The sequence below is a fragment of the Gouania willdenowi genome, chromosome 7, assembly GCF_900634775.1.
Source record: "Gouania willdenowi chromosome 7, fGouWil2.1, whole genome shotgun sequence".
Taxonomy (NCBI): Eukaryota; Metazoa; Chordata; class Actinopteri; order Blenniiformes; family Gobiesocidae; genus Gouania; species Gouania willdenowi.
Genome location: NC_041050.1, coordinates 30,329,318 through 30,351,044, shown reverse-complemented (window position 1 = coordinate 30,351,044; position 21,727 = coordinate 30,329,318). Strand labels below are relative to the sequence as shown.

Genomic DNA, 21,727 nt, shown 5'->3' with positions numbered 1-21,727 from the left:
GGTCTGTGTTTATTCTGAAAGCAATAGATGAACCAAAATTATTGTACAATAATCTAAAATAATACATTATGCAACCCTGGATGATGTCAAGGCTTTTGGTACATGTACAGCATTATATCAGAGATGAGTAGAAGTTCTTGTGACTCCTTTGGATACTGTGAAATTGTTTTACTCATTTACTGAGTCGGTTAATTTCCTTAAAGGGGACATATCATGCTTTTAAATCCTTCCTTTTTACATATAAATCATACAGTTGTGGTCAATATAAAGCGGAACTGCAATGCTTGAGTCTGAATTCCTCATTATTATAGCTCCACAGGCCCCTTTTCTACCCCTTTTCTGATGTGCTTCTGAGAGCAACTGGTTTTGGTGCTGTCTCTTTAAATGCAAATGAGACACTCCATATCCCGCCCCCTCTTCAGGTGACACTCGGTTCAACTCCACCCTGCTCGGCCATTTTTGTAGTTTGATAGAAGAGATACGGCTATGTAGCGGCGCATAAACTTTTTATTCAGAGGTTATTTACAAAATGTCAACAACGGAAGACTTGTCCATCCAGCCTTACATGTTCCAGCCAGAGTCTGACCCAGCGGAGCGAGATGAAAATGAAGATGATGAACCTGCAGAACCCTAACAAGTGAGCTAACACAAGCACCGAGCTAACGCCAGCGCCAAGCTAACGTCACGAAATGCATTTTAATACAATCTTTTCGGAGACAAAAACGACAAAATGAAATGACTAATGAAAACTTTAGACTTAAATTAAATCACGTAGGCCATATCATCAAGGATCTAAAACGAGCACACAGCGCTAACATATGAAGTCTGAAGACGGTGCAACTGCTAAGCAACTGCTAATGCTAACCAAACAATGACAGGGACGTCTTATCATCACACTTTTTAGCATTATTTACAGCTTACCGAAGTGCTCTGTTCGTCGTCTCCAAAGATAGAAGGAATTGAACCCTCAATCAGACAAAGTCTTTTGGCAAATCCTTCTTTATACTGGTGGAGGTTGCTGAAGCAGTCATCCTTTAAGTGCTTCGTGCACACAAAAATGACCTTACCCACAGATGTGGGTACATTTCCATAAAAAATAAAACTCAACCAGGCACTTCGAAAAGGTTCTGATGCTGGGAGACAGTGTAATGAAGCGTGTGGGTTACTACATCCAACAACCGAACATTTTGATTTCTCCTCTCGTAACTTCGGCATCCTTGAGCGTGGACTACAAAATCGCAGCGAGAAATAAAAATGGCGGATTGCTCGAAGTGAGTCGATGTCCTAATTTGGCAGTTCCGCTGCAAATACTGTGATGTAATAGTTCAAAAAACGTAATAGAGAATAGAAAAATCGAAACAGATTGAAAAATATGACCAAAACAGAATATAAAGATATCTACGGAGCACCTGAAGAGACTAATTTGATTTTTTCTGTACTTCTAAGCACTCTAAATATACAACAAAATGCATTTAAGGGCTAAAAAAGTGGAATTAGCATGATATGTCCCCTTTAAGTCTTTGACTTATTTGATAGTTGAGAAGCTGGAAGTTGATTGATTCACATTGAGGAGGAGCCTTGATGGTCTTTGAAGCCAACATTTTAGTGATAAAAACTGTCAAGAGAAGAATGCAGACAGAAATGCCTTCTTTAGGTTCGTGCAGTAAAAAGCTATGTTCAAGCTGGTACCTGTAAAGCAGAGGAGCTCACACTTGTTCACACACACTTCTTTGCATCAGTGTAAATCATTTCAATACTTTACACCCACGTGAATACATAACACACAACTAAAAAGATGTACTTCTGCTAGCAGTGAAAACAAAGCACATCCCCTGATGATTAATCCAGTTTAACTAAAACAAAAACTAAATAATAATAGTATAATGTAATAATCATTAATGTTTATGTTGCACATGTTTATAACGAATATTGTCCATTGTTATTTCAAATATCTCACTTCAGGAATGCTATATATTTTAAAAAAAACTTTCCTAAAGACCAGTTTTGAGATAAATCTAAAGGAAGGAAGCTTTTTGCACAATTCATTTGATAAAGTTCACAATTATCATGTGTCTTACTGGAAAAGCAACGCATCAACCACTTTTCTTTAAAGCAAGGGAATTGTATTTGTTGTTTGTCACTTCCCCCACAAGACAATTCATTGTGATTTATATGAATAAAAGTGCAAAATTTAGTAAGAAACTATAAACAGAGCAATTCAAGAGGTTGATGATGGTTCCCTCATTGCTATGCCCTCAAGTTCCAACAAGCAAGACAGCACCTTGCATAGTATTAGCAATGACGAAAACATTTATATTATTGACAATTCCCAGTTTTTAGTGTATGTCAGATTTTACCATGCAGATATTTTTATGAGGAAATCTTGGGTTTCAGAGCTCCTCCAACACACACCAGAAGGGAAGATGTACATCAGGCCATAAAAGAAGAAATGTTTACACAAAGAGGCATTAGCCTGAAAAATGTTGTCCATCACCACAGATGGAGCTCTATCCTTGATAGGAAAATGAAAAGGAGCAGTGAGTCGAATGAGAGAGGACAACCCAGACGTCTCCTCATATCAGTGTAATATCCACCAGTCTGTGCTGTTTATGCAGATGTTATGAATACAGCGCTGCAACTCGTGAACTTTCTAAGGGCATCGTCATCTCACCAGCTTCATCATCTTTGAGAATTCCTGCTTGAAGTGAATGTAGATTCAAATGATCTGCTGTAATTTTAGATGGTGTTAGAGTTTGAGCTGATCTCTGCGTATGTGTCTGCACCTGCTTGTCAGTCGTACTATTTTCTGCAGCAATCACTGCAAACAGTTTCTGGTTTGATGAATTGCATTGCGCTCACTGCATTAATTTATTTGCATGTCCTCCTCCCAGATTTTTTTAACCCCTTGGGAGCTACGCTTATTATACATATTCATTAGAGGGGAAACTCGCTAAATGGAATGACGGCGCATTGCGACGTGAAGCAGCACTCCTGATTCCTTAGGGTTTGTATGGCTTATTAGCACATGGAGTGACGTTTGGACACGTTTAAATACCACTAAACCTTTAATGAATCTGCCCCTCAAAGCGCTTTACATGGCATTATTCTTTTACTCCGCACTAAAGGCTCAAACATACTCGGGCGGACACCCGCAAAGCGTAGTCCACGCGGACTCCTCGCAGAGTCCGCCAGGCCAATTAAATGTAAAGCTCCGATTTTACTACCGCAAGGCCTTCCTCTTGTAGTTGGCGTCACACAAAACACTGCTCGGCATTGTATCGACCCGCATTAAATGAAACACCGACCTGGATTTCACCGCCTGGTGAAACATAGCAGGAGAGATTAACACAAGTTTAGAGGAGAGACTAGCAGACTAGCTGTTAAAGTAGCGACACCTTTCAAACACGTCCCAGGAGAACAAGGACTACAGAGAAGTGCTAAGAATCATGGGACATGTAGGATTTTAATGGAAACTGGGTGTGCCCGGGTATGCTTTGACAAATGTAATCTTGGACAGCAGCTCCATTCAAAATCCCTTTCTGATGAGAAATGTCACCACATTTTCAGAAGATGCTAAACAGATCTACAAGTGGACACATATAACTGAGAATTCTGATTCTCAGCTGTATGTGTAAACATGAGTACAAGGAAATAGAATTGGTAATAAACATTTAAATGCCTGTTTGAGATAGAGAAACTGCCTTTAACATTTCCTGCCACTGACTAAAAACGTAGGTAAGTAAAGATGAACTGACACTCTGTAAGTGGGATTTGATGTCATTTTTTTTTATTCATTTAAAAAAAAAATTCTCAAGTTTTTACTTTTAGTTTAGCTTTTAGAACACTTTGAAAAGGTTTAATTAATTAATTAATTTAACTGGAAGCAATGCTTTTACACTGTTTTTCATTGATCAAACATTTGTTCATTACAAGTTCTTTATTTTTGAAAGCCTAAATCACGTATCTCCCATGGATATAGGGAAGTAGAGATCTGAATTTACTATTACATTAATATGATTTTCATGTATTGAAAAGAATGCATTTCTAAAAAAAATTTAAATATGATGGGTTTAGGGCACTTGAGTGCCCTAGGGCACTGATTGAGTTTATTAATGTATCAAAAGCTTTTTCAGAAGGACACTGTTCAAAATCGTACATTTTACATATTTTTGTCCCTAAGAATGTTATACCAAAACTAGGTTTTTGCAAAATATTTAACAATGTTGGCTACTTTGTTCAATAATGTGTTAAACTTAGATTTATTTGTTTGATTTTAAATGGATTTTAAAAAAACAATTATTAACATGTACAAATGAGGTTGTATGACATGCATTTCAGGTATGTAATTGCTCGGATCTCAGCAGGGGTGCAAGGTTGACTTACTGGACTTCTCACAGTTTTAGTTTATTATCCTTGCTTTATGCATCTCTGTTAAACTGTGTCTACGTCTATACACCAATACATCATGCAAAAGAATGAGAAAACATCTGCATGACCGTGATGTGGTGGCTTTTTAGTTTATTTGTCTGTTGTTAATGAGTAAATACCTAAAACCTGCTTTGTACCTGCCAAACCACATTGTCCTGTTTTCTATATCTCATTGTTTTAGAGTTTGGGTTGTGTAGGTGCGGCAGCTTTGCAACATGTTCTAGCGCTTCTTTGATGAAGCTCAAAACCCTATATAACTGGTAATATAACATTTTTTTTTAGTAATCAGTCAAGTATGTACTTTTTCATGAGACATGTTGTCAACAAAGAATTTAAAAACCAGAATCTGGATGCTTTTGTTTTTGGATTGTAGTGAAATAAACAAAACTTGTTAAAATATGGATTATTATTCATGGATTCTTTTTTTTTTTAACATACTATAATTAAATGTCCAATAGCTCTTATTTACTCATAATAAAATACAATCAGGTCAACTTTCTCACAAACTATTTTTTGGAACAAAAAAAAAGAGTTTGACCAAAATTCACAAACTCTAAATCATTAACAAATAAGAATAATTCTATTCTAAATATTACACTTTTAATACGCAGTAAACAACGCATATACATATACCTAATAAATCAAATAAACAGACACAATATACCCCTAGATGATAAATAATAGTAATGAATACATCAATAATCTTGAACATATGTGTTGCTTTATATCAACAGTAAATGTCATCTTTAACTAACTACAATAAATTGATCGTTTGATTTCTAAATGTAAAACATCTAAATAAAAGAATACTGTTAGATTTGAACTTTTGAAAACTGTGCTTTGACCTATATCATTTGTGTATGTCTTTATCTTTGATCAGCTCATGTTTGACCCTGACAATCACAAATGTTTTAAGTATCATGACAAAAGAAGACACACGTGCTGCACATGGGAGGAGAAACGCCAGATAACAAAATAGAATAAAAAGAAAATGACGTTTGAGGCCCAGGAGTGAACCGACCCTGACGCCCACAGCGGTGTTTTAGATGAGTGCCTGTTATATCCTATTGACTTAATATTGTTGTTGATTCATTTTCTGTTAATCTGTAATAAACTGATTGATTGATTCAGCAAAGCTAAACCTCTGACTATATTTCTCTGTATGCAATCTCAGGTACTGAATACTAGAGTATCTCAAAACTCTAACACTTCCTTTGGTCACTCCCCCCCACCAACCCATTTCTCTCTTCCCAATGCTCCCAATGTCCAGCTTTTGGAAGAAATGCCCACTCTCTCCCCTTCAGGTCATCCCTCCACCCTCGCCGAAGCCCTCCCCACATTCTCTCCCTCTCTTTTCCTACTTAGATACTTTTAGCATAAAGCAAGAGAAGAAGGGAGGGAGGGGGAGGGGAGCTCTATGGGGGAGGGTAGCTGAGTACTCACTCTGTTGTCACTGGCCAGAGAGAGAGCGAGAGAGAGAGACGGGGGGAGAGGGAGAGAGCAAGCAGAGTTGTGTCCCATATGTGGAAAAAACATAACCGTGCACACACGGGTCTGGTCTGCTCCAGGGATTATCCTTGCGCTTTCAGATCTGATGGAGGACATGCAGGCATGAATAGGTAAGGCTGCTTGTCTTCTGTGCATCTGTGTGCTGATCTGCTGTCATAGCCTACTGCTCTAGTCTCCCCCCACGTTGGACTCGGCTTTGTAGATAACCTGACTGAAGTTAAAGCAAGGCTAGAGCAGAACGTGTCAGAGCAGGCTCTCCTCTGGCCACTGACCATGACAACTTCCTCAGAGCCAAGCCAAACATCTCCATGGACTGTAAAATGACACAGCTGTTAGTTGATGATGTACATTGTGGTTTTCTACTTTAGAGTGGATTGTTATTCTGGGCAAAGTGATAAAAGTTAACTGTCACTCAAGCCATTAGACAGTGTTTCTGTCCAGAGACAACCGAGTGGTTGTTGCACAATAATTTATCTGCTATATTGTTGGCACAGAAGTGGATGTAAATTAGTAACTGACCAGAAGTTCAATTTTGAGCCACAATTAAAAATAAATCTCTATCTACAATACTTCGGGTAACAAATTACATTTGTGTTCTTTTTTTTGTTCCTAAATGAAACATAATTTCTGTACTATGCACTTTTTAGGACAAAGATTTTATTTTGACAACATTACCGTTTAATAGTGAACTTTGGTATTCACAAAACAGCTACAATCCAGCTATATCTCAAAGTTATGTTGTTTTACAGGCTTTAAATTCAATTAAAAAATAGATTATCTTTTGCTGTTTATGAGTTGTTGTTTTGTAAAATGTCATTGTGCTTTTGTGCAATGACAAATAAAAAGATTCTGATTATCTTGTTAAAAACGGTGCTTAACTAAAATCCAACAAAAATTTGTTTAGACATTTTATTTGATGATGCATAGATGCAGCTGCTAAACTCATTCTACATGTAAAATAAAAATTGTCTTTTGTACATCAAATGATAGATGTGAAACTATTTTTAGTTGACATAAATTTAGAGGACGTTTGTGACTACAGACCACATACATTCCCATACATTTTTGCTCATATTCCTCCAAAAGTGTTTGGTGTCTTAAGAATGCAGTCTTTATTGCCCCAGTGCACAGAGCAATGGTATGCATGAGTCTTTTTGTAAGGCAGATTTAGAAAGCCCTCTTTAGAAGCTGGACGAAGCTTCACAATCAGCTTAATGCTGCCTATAATGAATGCCCTTGTGTTCCACAATTTGGCCGTTTGTGTGCATGTGTGAGTCACTGTGACCATGTTTGTTACACTGATTCTCAGGTTGGTAAGTAATTCTGTCACACACCGGTTCATGTGTGCTCTGTATGTGTGTAGCAGTGTGTGCTTGGTTGACTTGTGAATAAGTGTCCACTCGTCAGTAACTGCATCACCTCTGTCTCTCAATCTCTCGCTCAAGGCTGCTCTGTAGCCACTGCACGCTCACGCCAGTGATGGACCACAGCCGGACGTGCGCTAACCTTAGCTGGTATTCACAAAACAGCATTCCTTCTTCCTGATACCAACTCCACAGAATGCTGAGTCCGATTGTCCCCTATAGTGAGTATGCTACATCACACTGGCACTCTACGCTACACATGCGCTTTGGTTCTGCCAAGTGACATTTCACTGATACAACTCATGACTTACAACCACTATGCTGCCTCCTGCTTCCCTCCTCTTTCCCCTTCATCCTTTTTTTCCCTTTAGTGCTGACCTAATAACTGACGTGTCCAGTGCTGCTGCCCCCACCCCCTCCAACACCCTCCCACCAGGTTTCATTTCAGTCCAGTGCTCTGGTTCTCCAAAACAGCATTGTTTGCTGGTCAGCATGGGGCTGCCTCCTTGGCCGTGGTCTCAAGAGACCCCTTTTTCCCGGCTCTTTGACTCACCTCAAAGAAGCATTATTGGCATGACAGTTACAAGAACAGAAAGGAAAAAAGTCCAGCAGAATAGTAATCTAAAAAGTATTGCTTCAAAATGGATCTTTTGAATGTTTAAAGGATAAACTGACGAGCAACTGCTGGCAAGGGTGTGGGTTTGAGACTCAACAGCCCCATCAGTGTTTCATTATCAGATGTTTGAATGTAACAAGAGATTTTCTTTATATAAACATGTTTTATTCTTAGAAAAGCTGAATAAGTCGTTAAAGTTGTTTTGTGAAACATGTCCTCCCGCAAGTGTCCCTCAGTTGACTCGTTGCCAGTTCTTACAGGATGTTTCCCGTAGTTACATGATGTTTATCACTTCACATTCAGCCATTTTTGAAGGAAATGTACATGTGTGTACTGCATCCTCCCACTGTTTGACTGGTTGTTCCATCAGCTCCTTGTACCCCAATGGTCCACGCTGGCTGAACACACTGGTTGTTGCAGGAGTGGACAGAATGTCGCAAACTGATGATGAAATACTTAACATGCCTTCAGTGAAGGCACACTACTGGCCCTTCATGTGAAATATCCAGCTCAACAAACACAGGCCTTTGTATGCAGTTAGCTTTTATGATCAGGACACAAAGTCTAGGTTTTTATCATGCCTGTCCAAGAAAAACTCTTTTTGAGACTTGTTGTGTTGAGATGTGTTTAGAACATTCTTGCAAGTGTGTGTAAGTGTGTTTGTGTGTGTGTAAATGCGGAGATCTTTGGAGCACACACGGCAGTGTTAGGTAGTCACATTGTTTACTCTCAAACGAGTGACACACAAACACGCCCCTGTATGGGTGAGTGGCATTGCAGCTCACTGTCCTGCTGTTAAAGACGCTAGTCATAATTCTGCCTCGTGAAGTGAACTCAGCGAATGAGCAGGACATGCGAAGACTCTCACCTCCATGTTGGAATCCCCTGTGTGGAAATGTGTAGAGCGTTCTTCTTAGTTACTGTACGACATTGTCATAGGTTCTCAAGGTGACATTTAGGTTGGACAAGTATCTGCAACAGCATTCGCTAGTCTGGACTTTCAGGAATATAGGTGTAGTTCTTCCATTCAGCCATTCTGTGTGTCTAGTTATTATTTGGCATTGGTCATCATCTCTGACCAGGTCAGAAAACCTCAAGCTGTGGTGAATAGCTACGGTTGGACCTGAGGAGAAACCTGAGAGAGATTCCAGAGGCCATGGATACTCCTGGAGGGATTTGGTGCAAAGAATCTGTAATCTGCACTTCAAACACACTCTTAAATCAGTCCCAGGCCGCCAACCCAGGAGTGCCCTAACTCTTATTGCTGGGGGCCCCTGCTGGTGTAGCGATACTTTTTCTTTTAAAACATGCACGCACACACAGACACACACAGATCTGGTAGCTTTTATAGCTCTCCTCTGACTGACCTCCCTTCTTTCTTTCTCTGGCTCTGTTTTTATGTTTTTTTTTTTTTTTGTAAGTGCCTTTGTGAATGACTCTGCTAAGTCATGGTGCAGTTTTCATCGAGGAAAAATAAAGTAGATCTCATCCTGGCCTCTATTGAGCAGGTTGGAGGGCTGTGCCAAGCGTCCATCCCCATTGTGGGCAGAGTGGTATAAGTGGTGCAGTAGAGGTGCCTGTGAGGCCCTTGAGTAAACACACAGCCTGCTCAAGAGTGTGTGAATAAGTGCTAGGATCATTAGTGTGGGTGTGAATGAGCTCTAATTAGCCTCCAGTGCGCTTGTGTGTTTGTATGCATGTGTGTGTAGATGTGTGCATGCTTCTGTGTACATAAGAAAAGAAGGTTAGGAACCCAGAGCCCTCTGAGTCCACAGGCCCTGTGCTCCGACTCTCCAAGGGTTTATCAACTCATTAAGGAGGCCAGCGCTCCCATTAAGAGTCCAATTAAGAAGCAGGGTGGTGAGGCTCATTTGGATAGCAACACTTCACTGAATTCCTGAGGCAGCACAATTCACAGCTTTGACAATGCGACACAACTTTCACACAAGCACAACTAATTAGTAAATGACCACACTTGAGAAATAACACACTTTAATTGTTGCACCGTTAGTTGTTGAAGTGCTTTCGATAATAACATTCAACACAAGAGCCAGAAGCTTTTTTCTAATTTGTGCATGTACTAACAGTCAACAACAAATCCCAGAGCTGTCCATGTGCTGAGAGCATAAGCTGTGAGCACAGAGGGGACAGAGGATTTGGTCAGAAAAGGGGGAATGCAACATGCTCACTGGGAATGGGGGAGGAAAAAAGGGAGGTGGAGATCCAGAGAAACAGGGATGGAAGGAGATTGGATGGAAAAGATGGAGGCAGAGAGGAGGAGATAGAGCGAGTGAGAGATTGGGTGAGTGAGACAGATGGAAGGGGTGATTGGTCATCACAGAGCCTTAGGACAGCTGTTCTTTGATATATTAGTGGACACAATGACCTAAAGCCAGCCCGCAGTCACAGAAAATAGGGACCCTGTTTTTCTTGAAGGGAAGGGGGAGGGTGGTGTTTTTTGGAGGGGCTGGACAGGCTTCTGTCATTTGTGGACGTGCAATAGCAGGCTCGGGGGATGGGGGAGTTGTTTCTAAAATTACGAGCATGAAGTGACGCATCCAGCAAGTATTCGGAAGGCTTTCTTGTTTTTGGAGAGTCCTAAGGAAAGTGCAGTAAAATAAGCACACTTCCAGATGGGCCTTTGCCTGTTGCTGCACTATCATTAGCAATTCTAAACACATCCATCGATTAATCAGTGTTTAAAAATGCCATCAAGTTGTTTGGCTCCTGCTTCTCTACTTAATAACAACTTTTAATGATCAATATTTGGATGCCGCTCATGAATCACAGATTTAAAGCTTAGAGGTGTCCTTTACTTTGTCTCAGTATTGACTAGGATTTTAACAGTAGCAGCAGTTGAATTTTGATACTGCTTTTGTTCCTGTATTAAAGGGACATCTTCGAATAAAACATTTGCTACACATGCTGACAAAAACTCTTCTGACAGCTGGCCTGGAACATTCCCACAGGAGGATGAAACAAAAAAAGAGTAGTCAAACTGTCAACCTGATACATGGAGTAAAGATAGCTTCATCCACCAAAAGAGGAAGAGTAAATGGATGAGAGAGAGAGGATAGAGGGGTGCATACGCACACTTACACACAGAGGACATCCCTCAATGCCACTGCAGGAGATGGGCTCCTTCCTCTTGGGACTGTTCTGGTGGTGAGGCATGTTTGAAAAGAGCTGCGTCTGCTCGCGATCTGGTCAGCAGGTGTGAAAACTTCAGACTAGAGCTTCTGTTATTACATCTTTTTCGAGAGCCATGAAAGACAGCAGATGAGCTAAAATTTCATTTTTTAAGAAAGGCCAGTCTTACTTGTAATAGCTGACACGTGACCATCACCTACAAAAGTCCAATCCTGCATGGCTAATTGGTGATGGTTCTGTGTTTTAAGCAGTGGTATAAAGAGTACTGATATATCCTACTCAAGTAGAAGTACTGTTACTTGATTTAAACTGTACTCATGTACAAGTACAAATAAGTCATAAATAAAATACTCAAGTACAATTAAAAAGTAGCTCAGTTAAATAGTACTCAAAGTAAACATTACTGGTTACTTTCAACCCCCACATTTATTTTTGGTAATAAATCTTGCCACTGTTCCCTTGCATACAGTAAACATCTCATGTATAAACTTAAAAAGGAAGAGACCAAATCTTGCACAATTGGAACTTAATTTATTTTCCACAAAGGCATCTGTATATAATAAAAAATATACAATTCTTTTAAAAATAAAATAACACCAATTAATTCAATTCAAAATTTAAAAAACGATCAGGCTCTAAGTATAGCTACATTTATGAATTGTAAAACTGAGTAAATAACCGACATTTAATGCCGTTTTGGCACTGTGCATTACGTTTAATCTGGTTGGTTCAGTAGGATGTGATGTATTTCATTGTTGTTGCATTTTTTGTAGTTTCACGATGTCAGTTGATAATTTTTAAACAAAAAATTATAATTTACTCAGTAACGATTGGGTGTAGAATTGTAACAAATTACTTTAATTCTTTTAAAACGTACTTAAGTACAAGTAAAATTACCGATTTAGAAATATACTCAAAAAAGCATCATCTTTTAGCAAATGTTCTGCTCCAAGCACAGAATAGCAATAATGCTGAACATCAGCAACGATATACAGTGTAACCCTGTGTAGCATAGGTCTCATACAACATACATAATCTACAATTTATGTTAGTAATTTATCAATTTCCAGTTGGCTCAGGTTACTTTTAAGTGCTGATAAATAACGCACTTCATATCAAAGTAAGAGGACATCCAGAGACAATTTTCCAGTGTCTCCACGAGCTGTGCTGTGAAATGTGGCCCACCTCAGATTGGTGTTTTTATGACAGACCGGTTGAATGCGGCTCCGTACACCCTACAAAGAATGTCCTGTTTGATATTAGTGTCATAAATCACAGTGAACTTGAGAACAGAGGACTGAAGGGGTTTCCAACGACAAATCAAGATAACAAACATAAATAACCCATTCCGAGTAGCTTCATGCTTGGCAAACTAACCTTGTGTTTGTTTATTACATTTCCCCTTTGAAGCACTTCTTCAGTCTGTTTGTTTGCACAAAAGTGTTTGGAAATTCTTCAACAGGGTGATAATTTGTTCTACATATTTATGAACGTCAAGCAGGAGTTTCATCCAATAAGTCATTGATCAGCTTGTGCTTGTTGAATACAGATCATCCAATCCAGTCATCAGAGCATCAACTTTGTGATTTATCAGCACAAATATTGTGTCGGTCACACCTCGCCCTTACCACTGCTCCCTGCCTGTCATCTCTTCTTGTAAAGGCGGTGTGTTTTGTATTGAAAGTGCAGCGCTGTCAAGCATTTATTTTCAAGTGTTGTATCTAAGATAAATTGAACGCCTGACGTGCTGCGTTTCAAACAGAGCAGCATTTTCTGAACATTTTACATATTTTCAGTGTTTTATTTTGAAAGGCTGTGGTCACATTTATGCATGTGCTGATTCTTAATGTTTCCTACATATTGAGGACCTTTGGGCCTCTACTAGATCAGCAGAATAAATTAGAGAAGAGGGCAAATGTGGCCAAAACTACATATTTAGATAGTTTGTAATCTGACACTTGTTCTGCTAAGCAAATCACTTTATCATTATTGTTTAGGTTCTACTTCACTGCATTATAAACATGTACATGGACTCAAAGCCGTCTGCTCTACCTGCTGCGTTCCTCCTCCTCTGTGCAGATGTGTCTGATTGTATGGCCGTGGATGGGGGAGTGGAGCTAAACCCTGAATAGAACCATGATTGGATTGATCCACAGAGCTCTTGTTTACAAGCCTACTCTTCCCGATCGGCACAGTTTTAATAGCGTGCTGTCCCAGTAGGCTTGTTGCATCCATGTCTGTTTTGTTCCTCGGGGCAGGAAAAACAAAAGTGCCAAAGGGAGATAGGAAACGCAGCCTCAGGGGAGCTGTGAAGCAGCACCGGAGCCCTCCGTCTCAGGACTTTCTGCCAAGATAATGTTTCACCTTTCCCACTGATACTTCCTTTATTGGAACCCACAACAAGACCGACAGTGATACAAGCCTTTAAGAGCCAGAAGCTGTTTCCTTTCACCCAGTTGCCAGGAAATTCAGTAAATCTGAAAGGGCCAGAACTAAAATGATAAAGATTTAAACCTCAGCACTTCCCTCAAACCAGCATAAGCCATAAGAATGTTGTGTTTTGATTCTCATTAAAAATAAGGAGAAGTGCACCACTGTCTTCATCATGGTCCTCTACAATAGAATGCAGCGCACACTGGTCCCCCAATAAATCCCAGGCTGATACAAAAGCTGTCAGTGGACTGCTGCTGAATAGATTAATAAGATTTCCATAATTAGACAGGCCCCTGACAATAGGATCCTTTTGGCTTTGTCTCAGGGCCAACTGGATTGTCGGATTCATGCACGTCTGCTGGATGGTCTTCCACCACAATGGCCACACAGACAGTAAGGCGGTCAGCAGAAGAACATCTGTCTCTCTTGGGGCCAAGGACACATGCATTTAAACAGAAGAAAGTTTCATGAGCATGCACAGAAGGCTCTTATCAATGATGCAGCAGCCAAGCAAAGCCGTCTGTCAATAGAAGCAAGTGCATATTAATGTTTTTAACTTGGTCTCTAATGGTGCTTTTTTTTTCTTCTTTCCTTTTTACAAATGAATTACGAAATTCTTTTCAAGAGAAAAATATTTTAATTTGTGAGCTTAAAGCATTTCACAAGAGGTCATCAAAGGGTTGCACTGCACAGCACTATATACTCTCATTGTCCTGGTTTTCTACTTCTAATCTTAGCTTTCTTCCAGCTCCTCTAGTGAATTAATCTACATGATGGCTCTTATTTAAGCAGAAGTGTAGATTAGAGCTTGCTCAGTTATTGTAGAGTGCCATAGCGCTAAAAACCACAATCTAGCACAAGGCGAGATCTAATTACGTGAAAAGGGCTAAACTGCTCAGTAGATTGGAGCTTCATCTTCATCCAACAAAGTAAAACTACAGAATATAGGTTTATTTGTAAAAAAAAAAAAAAAAAAAAAAAAAAAAGTAAAATAAAGATATACTCAAAGTAATAACTTTTAGATTTGAGAGTGAAATGTTTTGTCAGGTATAGACAGCTGGTCATTACATTGATGATGTGAGTGGTGGACCACTCTGCGTTGACGCTACACTGATGAAGTGCACAGCAGTTAGCCCGCCTCACTGAGTCCTCTAATGTCTGCTTCAGTCCGGGTAGAAAGGACGAAGGGCCGGCTGTCCACTCTTTCCCCTCCCTCCATCCAAGCTTCTTCCATTCCTCCCTCCCTGCTTCAGGTTTTATGAGCTCCCCTGGGCTCTCATCCATCTCTGTCACACACAGGCCCCATTATTGGGTCTGCTCACAAACGGGTTGGACTGCAGATGGGAAAGGCCTGTAGGACATATATATGGTTTTTGCAGCCTGGACAAAGACCTACGGGTCAGACCACAAAAAAAAATACATGATCATCTAGTTGTGGACCGGCCCAATGTCCTCAGTTTTATTTATTTAATTTTTAAAAGTATATTTGAGTACTAGTCAGCACATGTTTTTTGCACTTCTTGTGTGGTGGGTGTGTGACCGTGTGGGCTGCCTGGAGTTTAGGAAAGTACTTGAACTGGTTTGGCCATTGGGAACTTAAGGCAGTGCATTTGAATATGAAGGACATGATAATCCAATGGCCATCTGGCCTGCTGGTCTCATCTGAATGAATAAACAACGGACATAATCTGAAAGCACACACAGGGTTGGTTTAGAAATCTGGTTAAAGAAAAGAGACCAAAGTTTAGGAGTGAGCTGGAGAGCAGGGCTGGGTCTGAGGCTGTAGATATTGAGGTTTGATTTAATTGCCAATAAGAATCTTGGCTCCACACACACCCACAGACAGCCATGAATAATGAATCATCTATTGAATTAAAGGCAGAGAGGGTAGTCATGATGGCTTTTTGCCATATTCCTCTTTACTTCCCTGTTTCTGGCAAGATTAGCCCTCACCTAAGGCGAAATCATGACAGTTCAATAATACCAAGCTATGTGTGGAATGTCAAGCTAATGCCTCAGCAAGTGCTGCTCTTCATGAAATAATCCACTTCATAGCAAGTCATTATAGAGTATATATCTGTATGTGTGTGTGTGTGTGACTGTGTATTAAGTGGCTGGTGCACAGTGTGTTTGCACTGTTCATTGTGCATGTCATTTATGAACAATTAAACCGTTGAAAGCGCAGACTTTAGATAAACTGTAGTTTTGGATCAAAACATCTTTTTCTGTGGCTGCTTTTCTCTTCTTTGCTCATGATGATCAATCAAAATCTGGGCCGGTGCTGTAGTCAGCCAGAGGAACACACATTCCACTTTTCCAATGTTCCATGAGAGCCTGTGCTGATGAATAGCACACTATGCTGCAGTCCCCCCACCTCCTTTCTTTCTCTCTCCCCTCCACGCCACTGTCCACACACACTTTCTCCACACACCCCCTCTGTGTCCACTCAGCCGCTAGGCCCTTGGAGCTGTGGTGTACGGTGGGGGGGTGTTAGGTGGGGGTAAAAGGCAGAGAGAGCGCACATTCAGAGCAACATGCACGAGGAGATAACAATAGGTCCCCTGGGCGCAGATGCAAGAAATTGCAGGGAATAGTAGTGGGGTCTTATCGGTCCACCAACATAAGCTGTGAAACTGCAAAAACAACACATCTGACTAAGTAATCAGCTATCAGCCGCTGTCTTTCTTTCTGTAGCTTTCCCCGACTTCCACTACCTCCCGTTTACTTTCCTCCCCCTCTTGAGGGAAATTCGACTCTGCTGCCACACATGATGGTAACAATAGGAAAAGATGCCTTTGCAAACAGAAGAATGGCAATATTTTTGTCACTCACTGTTTGAGGAAGACAGAGACTAACAGAATAACTTAAACTTAGTTCACGCTAATAATATTGTCTCAAAAGCAATGATCATATCGTGCAGAGCTTGGAATTCCTGCTTTTTAGAAGTCAGATTAAAATAAAATAACATTAAACATTATTGAAATTCATCATTAGTTTGTTTATTTTTGATTGTGTATCCATACCTTTGTAAGAACATAGAGCGTTCAGAAGAAAAACTAATACATACCATGTATTAACAACAATGAAATATTTAACAAGACTACTGACTTCTATTTAACTTAACTTTAAGTTGAAGGTCTAAAGTCTTTTTTCACTCGTTTCACCTTTCCATTCTATAACCACAGCAACATATCTTTTTTTTTCTCCTCATACATTAACATTTCTTCCGTGTGTTTTTCTTTTTCTCAGGCCTGTTAAAGATGCACTGGAATCCAGAGCATGCCCAGCCCCTCAGCCAGTGGCCTGAGCAGCACCTGGACGTCTCCTCTACCACCTCCTCCCCGGCCCACAAGGCTGACCTCTACCCAGGTCGTAATCGCAGCTCCTACAACTATGCCTGGGCCAATGATGACATCTCTGCCCTTACAGCCTCCAACTTATTGAAGCGCTACGCTGAAAAGTATGCCGGTGTCCTGGACTCACCTTATGACCGGTCTGCTGTTGGTACTTACCCAGAGCCAGGAGCATTTGGAGTCCTTAATGGCCAGAAAACTGAGTTAGAGCAGTGGCCACTGACCCACAGCACTGATTCCTCCTATCCCCTGGTGCCCCCTGGAGGCCATGACAGCCTTTCTGGATCCAAGACCGTAAACACATCGGCAGGTCCTCCAGGGGTGGGCAGTGTGTCTGTAGTGAGCAGTAACCTCTCAGACTCTGGTTACAGTGGCAGTAGCTCCTGCAGTGGTTCCAGTGATTATCCCACCAGTTACAATGGCACCTATTTATCCTCAGGGTTTGTTTCACAAGCCAATGCAGCACTTCCCCCTGCAACCCTCCACACTCTCCAATCTACTCCCACACTTGTACCAAGCTATAGTCCCACAACACCTGTCTATAACTACCCTCCTAGCACGTACCCCCCGCAGACTAGCCTCGCTAGCAGCTACAACCATCCCTCTGCCACGTACCTGCCAACTCCTTCTCCTGTTCCCTCAAGGCCGACAGCATTAGGAGGTAGTTACACTTATCAAAGTGCCAACCTTGGAACCCCTGAGTCTGGCGGCACATTAAAAAGAAAAGCGTTTGATATGAGTGTAGATGATGATGAAGGTGCTGAAAGGTCTCGGTACAGAAAGTATGGCTATGACCCAATGAAAGCTGGGGGTACCTCACCCTATAGTGTTAATGATAAGACAGGAAATGGTTTTAGCAGTTCAGGCAGCACAGAACCACAAAACTTCAAAACTAGCAAGCCTTCCACCCAGCCCCTGGTTTCTCCGCAGTTCGGAGCATCAGGGGAGTATAGCCCTCCAACAGGCATGACGGGGGAGAATGGTGTGGCCGAGCAGGGCTTCAGCCAGCAGCAACAGCACCGCTCCCAGGCTCTCAAATGTCCCTCTATCTGTACACCAACTGTTGAGACCCTAAAGAGCCCAGATCCCCGTCTGTTGGACCTTGTAAATGGGGAATTATTGGACTGCAGCCCAGCGCTGGGCTGGGGGGAACTTGCTGGGCTCACCCATGTCAAAGCTGCCCTGGAGGAGGACTTGCTTTGGCCTGTGTTAAGGCCTAGTCCAGTGGTGCGCCCACCAAGAACCGTCCTACTGTTTGGCCCCAGGGGAGGGGGTAAGACAACTCTGACTCGTTCTTTAGCATCGCAATTGGGGGCTTCATTCTATCGATTAAGTGGCACTATGCTAGCCTCCAAAGGGAAGCCAGAGGCTGAGCACATTCTGGGGTCTTTGTTGCAGATGGCTGGAGCACGGCAGCCCTCAGTGGTGCTACTTAGCCAGGTGGAGGCCATGGAAGAGGAGGGGCTGAGGCATATACTGCTGACCACCCTGGAAAAAGTCCAAGTGGGAACCACAGGCTTAGTAATTCTAGTGTGTGCTACTGGAAGGCCAGATCTGCTGCAAGAGGCCGTTCATCGGAGCTTTGCCAAGCGGTATCATGTCGGCCTACCAGATGCAAATATGCGCAGACAGGTGCTGTTGCAGACGCTGGCCCCCCAGGGCTGGAGCATGAGTGAGAGAGAGCTGAACGCTGTGCTACAGCGCAGCGAGGGCTTCTCAGTTTGTGAGGTTTTGCAGCTCTGCCAGCAATCACTCTCATCTGCATCCTCCTCTGCTGGAGCAATGCATGGCCTCACCGGATCATCTAAACCCCCAGATTTCACAGACTTTGAGAACGCCTTCTGCAAGGTGCGGCCACACACAACCACAAAAGAACTGGACGCTTCTATAGAGTGGAGCAAGCTGTATAACCACTGAGAAGGCAGCCAATCTCTGCAGTCGGACTGCACTATTGACCCTGTGTGTGCTTTGACATAGAAAGACTTGGGAATGTTTTGTTGTCGTCGTTTCGTAATAGATTATGCAGCCAAAAGTGAGAGGCTCAACTACCCAGGAGAGCTGACTGAGAAGTTTCACTGGCAAAGGCATGCTACATCGTGCTGCATTTATTTTGCAATGAACACACAATGTTTTATTTTCCCAAAGAAGATAACAAATAGGCCTTGCAGAGTAAGGCAATCCATTAGTGCTTTGGCCAATGGGAAAATCAGATAGCTTTTTGAATGCTCTCAGAGACCCTGATTAGCCTTGGTCCTGGACAAAATCAATTGTTTGTTGCTAGGTGATGTGGTCCAAGATTATAGATAATCAGGGTTTGGTAAATCCCCCCTTTGGCTGCTCTCTCAGGATCCTATTTATTACCAGTCCGCTTCCGAGTTATCTTGATGTTGATTTACTCATTGAATTGTCAATAATCATTCAGTGCAAAGGGCTTGGGATCAGCAAAACCTCGGCAGATCACAGATTTTGACCAAAAACCTAAATCAAATCCATTCATTTAATGTTGTTGAAACAAACTGGTCGTATAAATGAAAAAGTATTGACTTTTTTTTTTAAAAGCTTGCAACCAAAAGAGGACGTGACAGCTGATCTTTACTAATTTAACTATAGGAAAGATGTGTTAACTAAATCACCCACAACTTGAATTTGTGCTTTTCCACTGGACTTCTTTGGTCATAGACATGTTTGTCATGCTGTCAAACATGTGAATTCATAAACCACGGTTACATTGCGCAATCCGCAATTTACTGAGGACAAACTTTGTGAGTCACATTCCACACTCACACACAGTTTTCTGATGTACGAATCCAGAGATGTATGAATTGTACACCTGCACATCCAGCTTCTCCCACAGCATGTTTGCTTTCCACTTACTCTCTTTGATTTGCATAGTGTTTAGTCTTGTTTGAAATGCTCAGGAAGATTTTCTTTACCTCAGAAATATGAAATAAAGAATGTATGTAATCTTAGGGTCTTAGTAGAGATTTGCGCTGAGCGAAATATAAAATTGAGGAGTTTTGTGACACGCGCTGCAGCTGGGCTTTTACCTCGGGAGAGAAACTTGAATCTGCTACAAAGAGTAACAATGAATGTAATTCAGGTATTTCAAAGGATATTTGATGCCATAAATCCATGTATTATTATATATGAATATATAAAGAAGTTTTTTTTCTGTTCTTTTACTCTTTATTTTTATTGTAGTTTATGGTGCAGTGACGATTGTCTTCAGAAAATGCTAGAAATACAGAAAATATTTTGTTGGACAAACTGCTTGCAAATCTCAATGTTACATAGTGTCTACATATCCTCTATATGCATGTCACGTCAAGATAGTTTTTCTTGTTTCATAATGTAATTTGTAAATGTAAATATAACACACAATCATACATATGCACTCATTCAATATTTGAGCACAAACTATTACCTCAGATGACAAAAAAAAACTACAAAAAAAAAAAAAAAAAAAAAAAAGACTTCCAAAGTGATCACGTGTAGCTTTTAATGAAGTCTTTCAACGTTGAAGCCAATGTCAGGGTTGGGGTTAATTACATTTTTCAGTTACAATTACATTTTCAATTACCCATGTTCAATTACAATTAAATTACGATTACAGTGACCAGCATTTTTTCCAATTACAACTTTTTTTATTGTCAGAAAGTAAGCTATAATTACCATCTCAATGACTAAAGTTCAGTTAAAATCTAGTCACAGTTACTGATAACCTAATAAAAATTAACCTCCCTTTTGTGTTAGCTTTCTGTTAGCATCTCTTATGATAACGGGCCCTAAATCAGCTTTAAAACACACTAAGAACAAATATCTATCAGCTAATTGCTTTCCTATCTATTGGTTACATTGTTAGGCTTCCTAATCAATGAAAACTTAAGTTTTAATATTTTTGGTGTGGGCATCTGAGCCTTTTTTGTATCAGTATACCCCTACACTTCATTTTTTTAAAAATGGTAAAATGAGGGAAAGCCTGATATGAAGCATATTTGAATAATTGTCAACTATATTTGTGTAGAACTGTACATAGAACGTGGTTCCCCAGTTTAGCATTAAATTATAATTGACAATTTTTATAAAATTTTCATGGCAATTAGAATTACAAAGTCAATTATCTGAATTAATTATGATTATGACAGCAACAGAATTTTAAAATTACAATTATAATTATGCCATCAATCAATCAATCTTTAATTTGTATAGCGCCAAATCATAACCAATGGTATCTCAAGACACTTTACAGTAGAGCAGTCTTAAGGACGGACTCTTCATTCATTCATTGTAATTAATCATCAATTACACGATTACAATGATAATTGACCCCAAACCCTGGCCAATGTGTACATTTTGTAGATGAAACCAACATGTAGACAATCCATAAAAGTCTGTCTTTCCTCAGTTGTGGCATATTTGTATTCAACAAGGTGGAAAAATGCCCTCACTGGGTTGTATGTGTTAGATGGTTGCCATGGTGCTGAGGATGTACACACAGGGTGATGTAATATTTCCTACCATCAGCCTCTCTCTGTTTCCCCCGCCCTCATCACTCCCCCCACTCTTTCTCCCTCCCCAATGCAATCTCATTAGATTGGATTGCCTCCTGGTCACAAGCCCCAGTGGCCACATGGCACCCCCCCCCCCCCCCCCCACACACACACACACATCACCCGTTCCTCACACCCATTCTACCAGAGTGGAAGTGGTCTGATTGATGTCCAGCAATCCTATATCACAGTGCAGCCTTTCCTCTCCAGCTGGTGGCTTTAGTCATGCCGTACAGCCAGATCAATCATAGTGACCCCCACTGTGCATGCTGATCAGTCTCACAAGCACAAAAAAAAAAACAAAACACTTTTACAAATTACACA

At 40.8% G+C, this 21,727-nt stretch overlaps 1 protein-coding gene across 1 annotated transcript; it reads left to right on the top strand.

The window, feature by feature from the left end:
* The first annotated feature begins 5,910 nt into the window (after positions 1 to 5,910).
* fignl2 (fidgetin like 2) lies at positions 5,911 to 20,324 on the top strand. The gene is made up of 3 exons (XM_028452025.1): positions 5,911 to 6,047; positions 7,383 to 7,522; positions 16,750 to 20,324. Exons 2-3 carry the CDS (start codon positions 7,498 to 7,500, stop codon positions 18,768 to 18,770), a joined length of 2,046 nt encoding a protein of 681 aa, XP_028307826.1. The 5' UTR covers positions 5,911 to 6,047; positions 7,383 to 7,497; the 3' UTR covers positions 18,771 to 20,324.
* Positions 20,325 to 21,727: the final 1,403 nt, after the last annotated feature.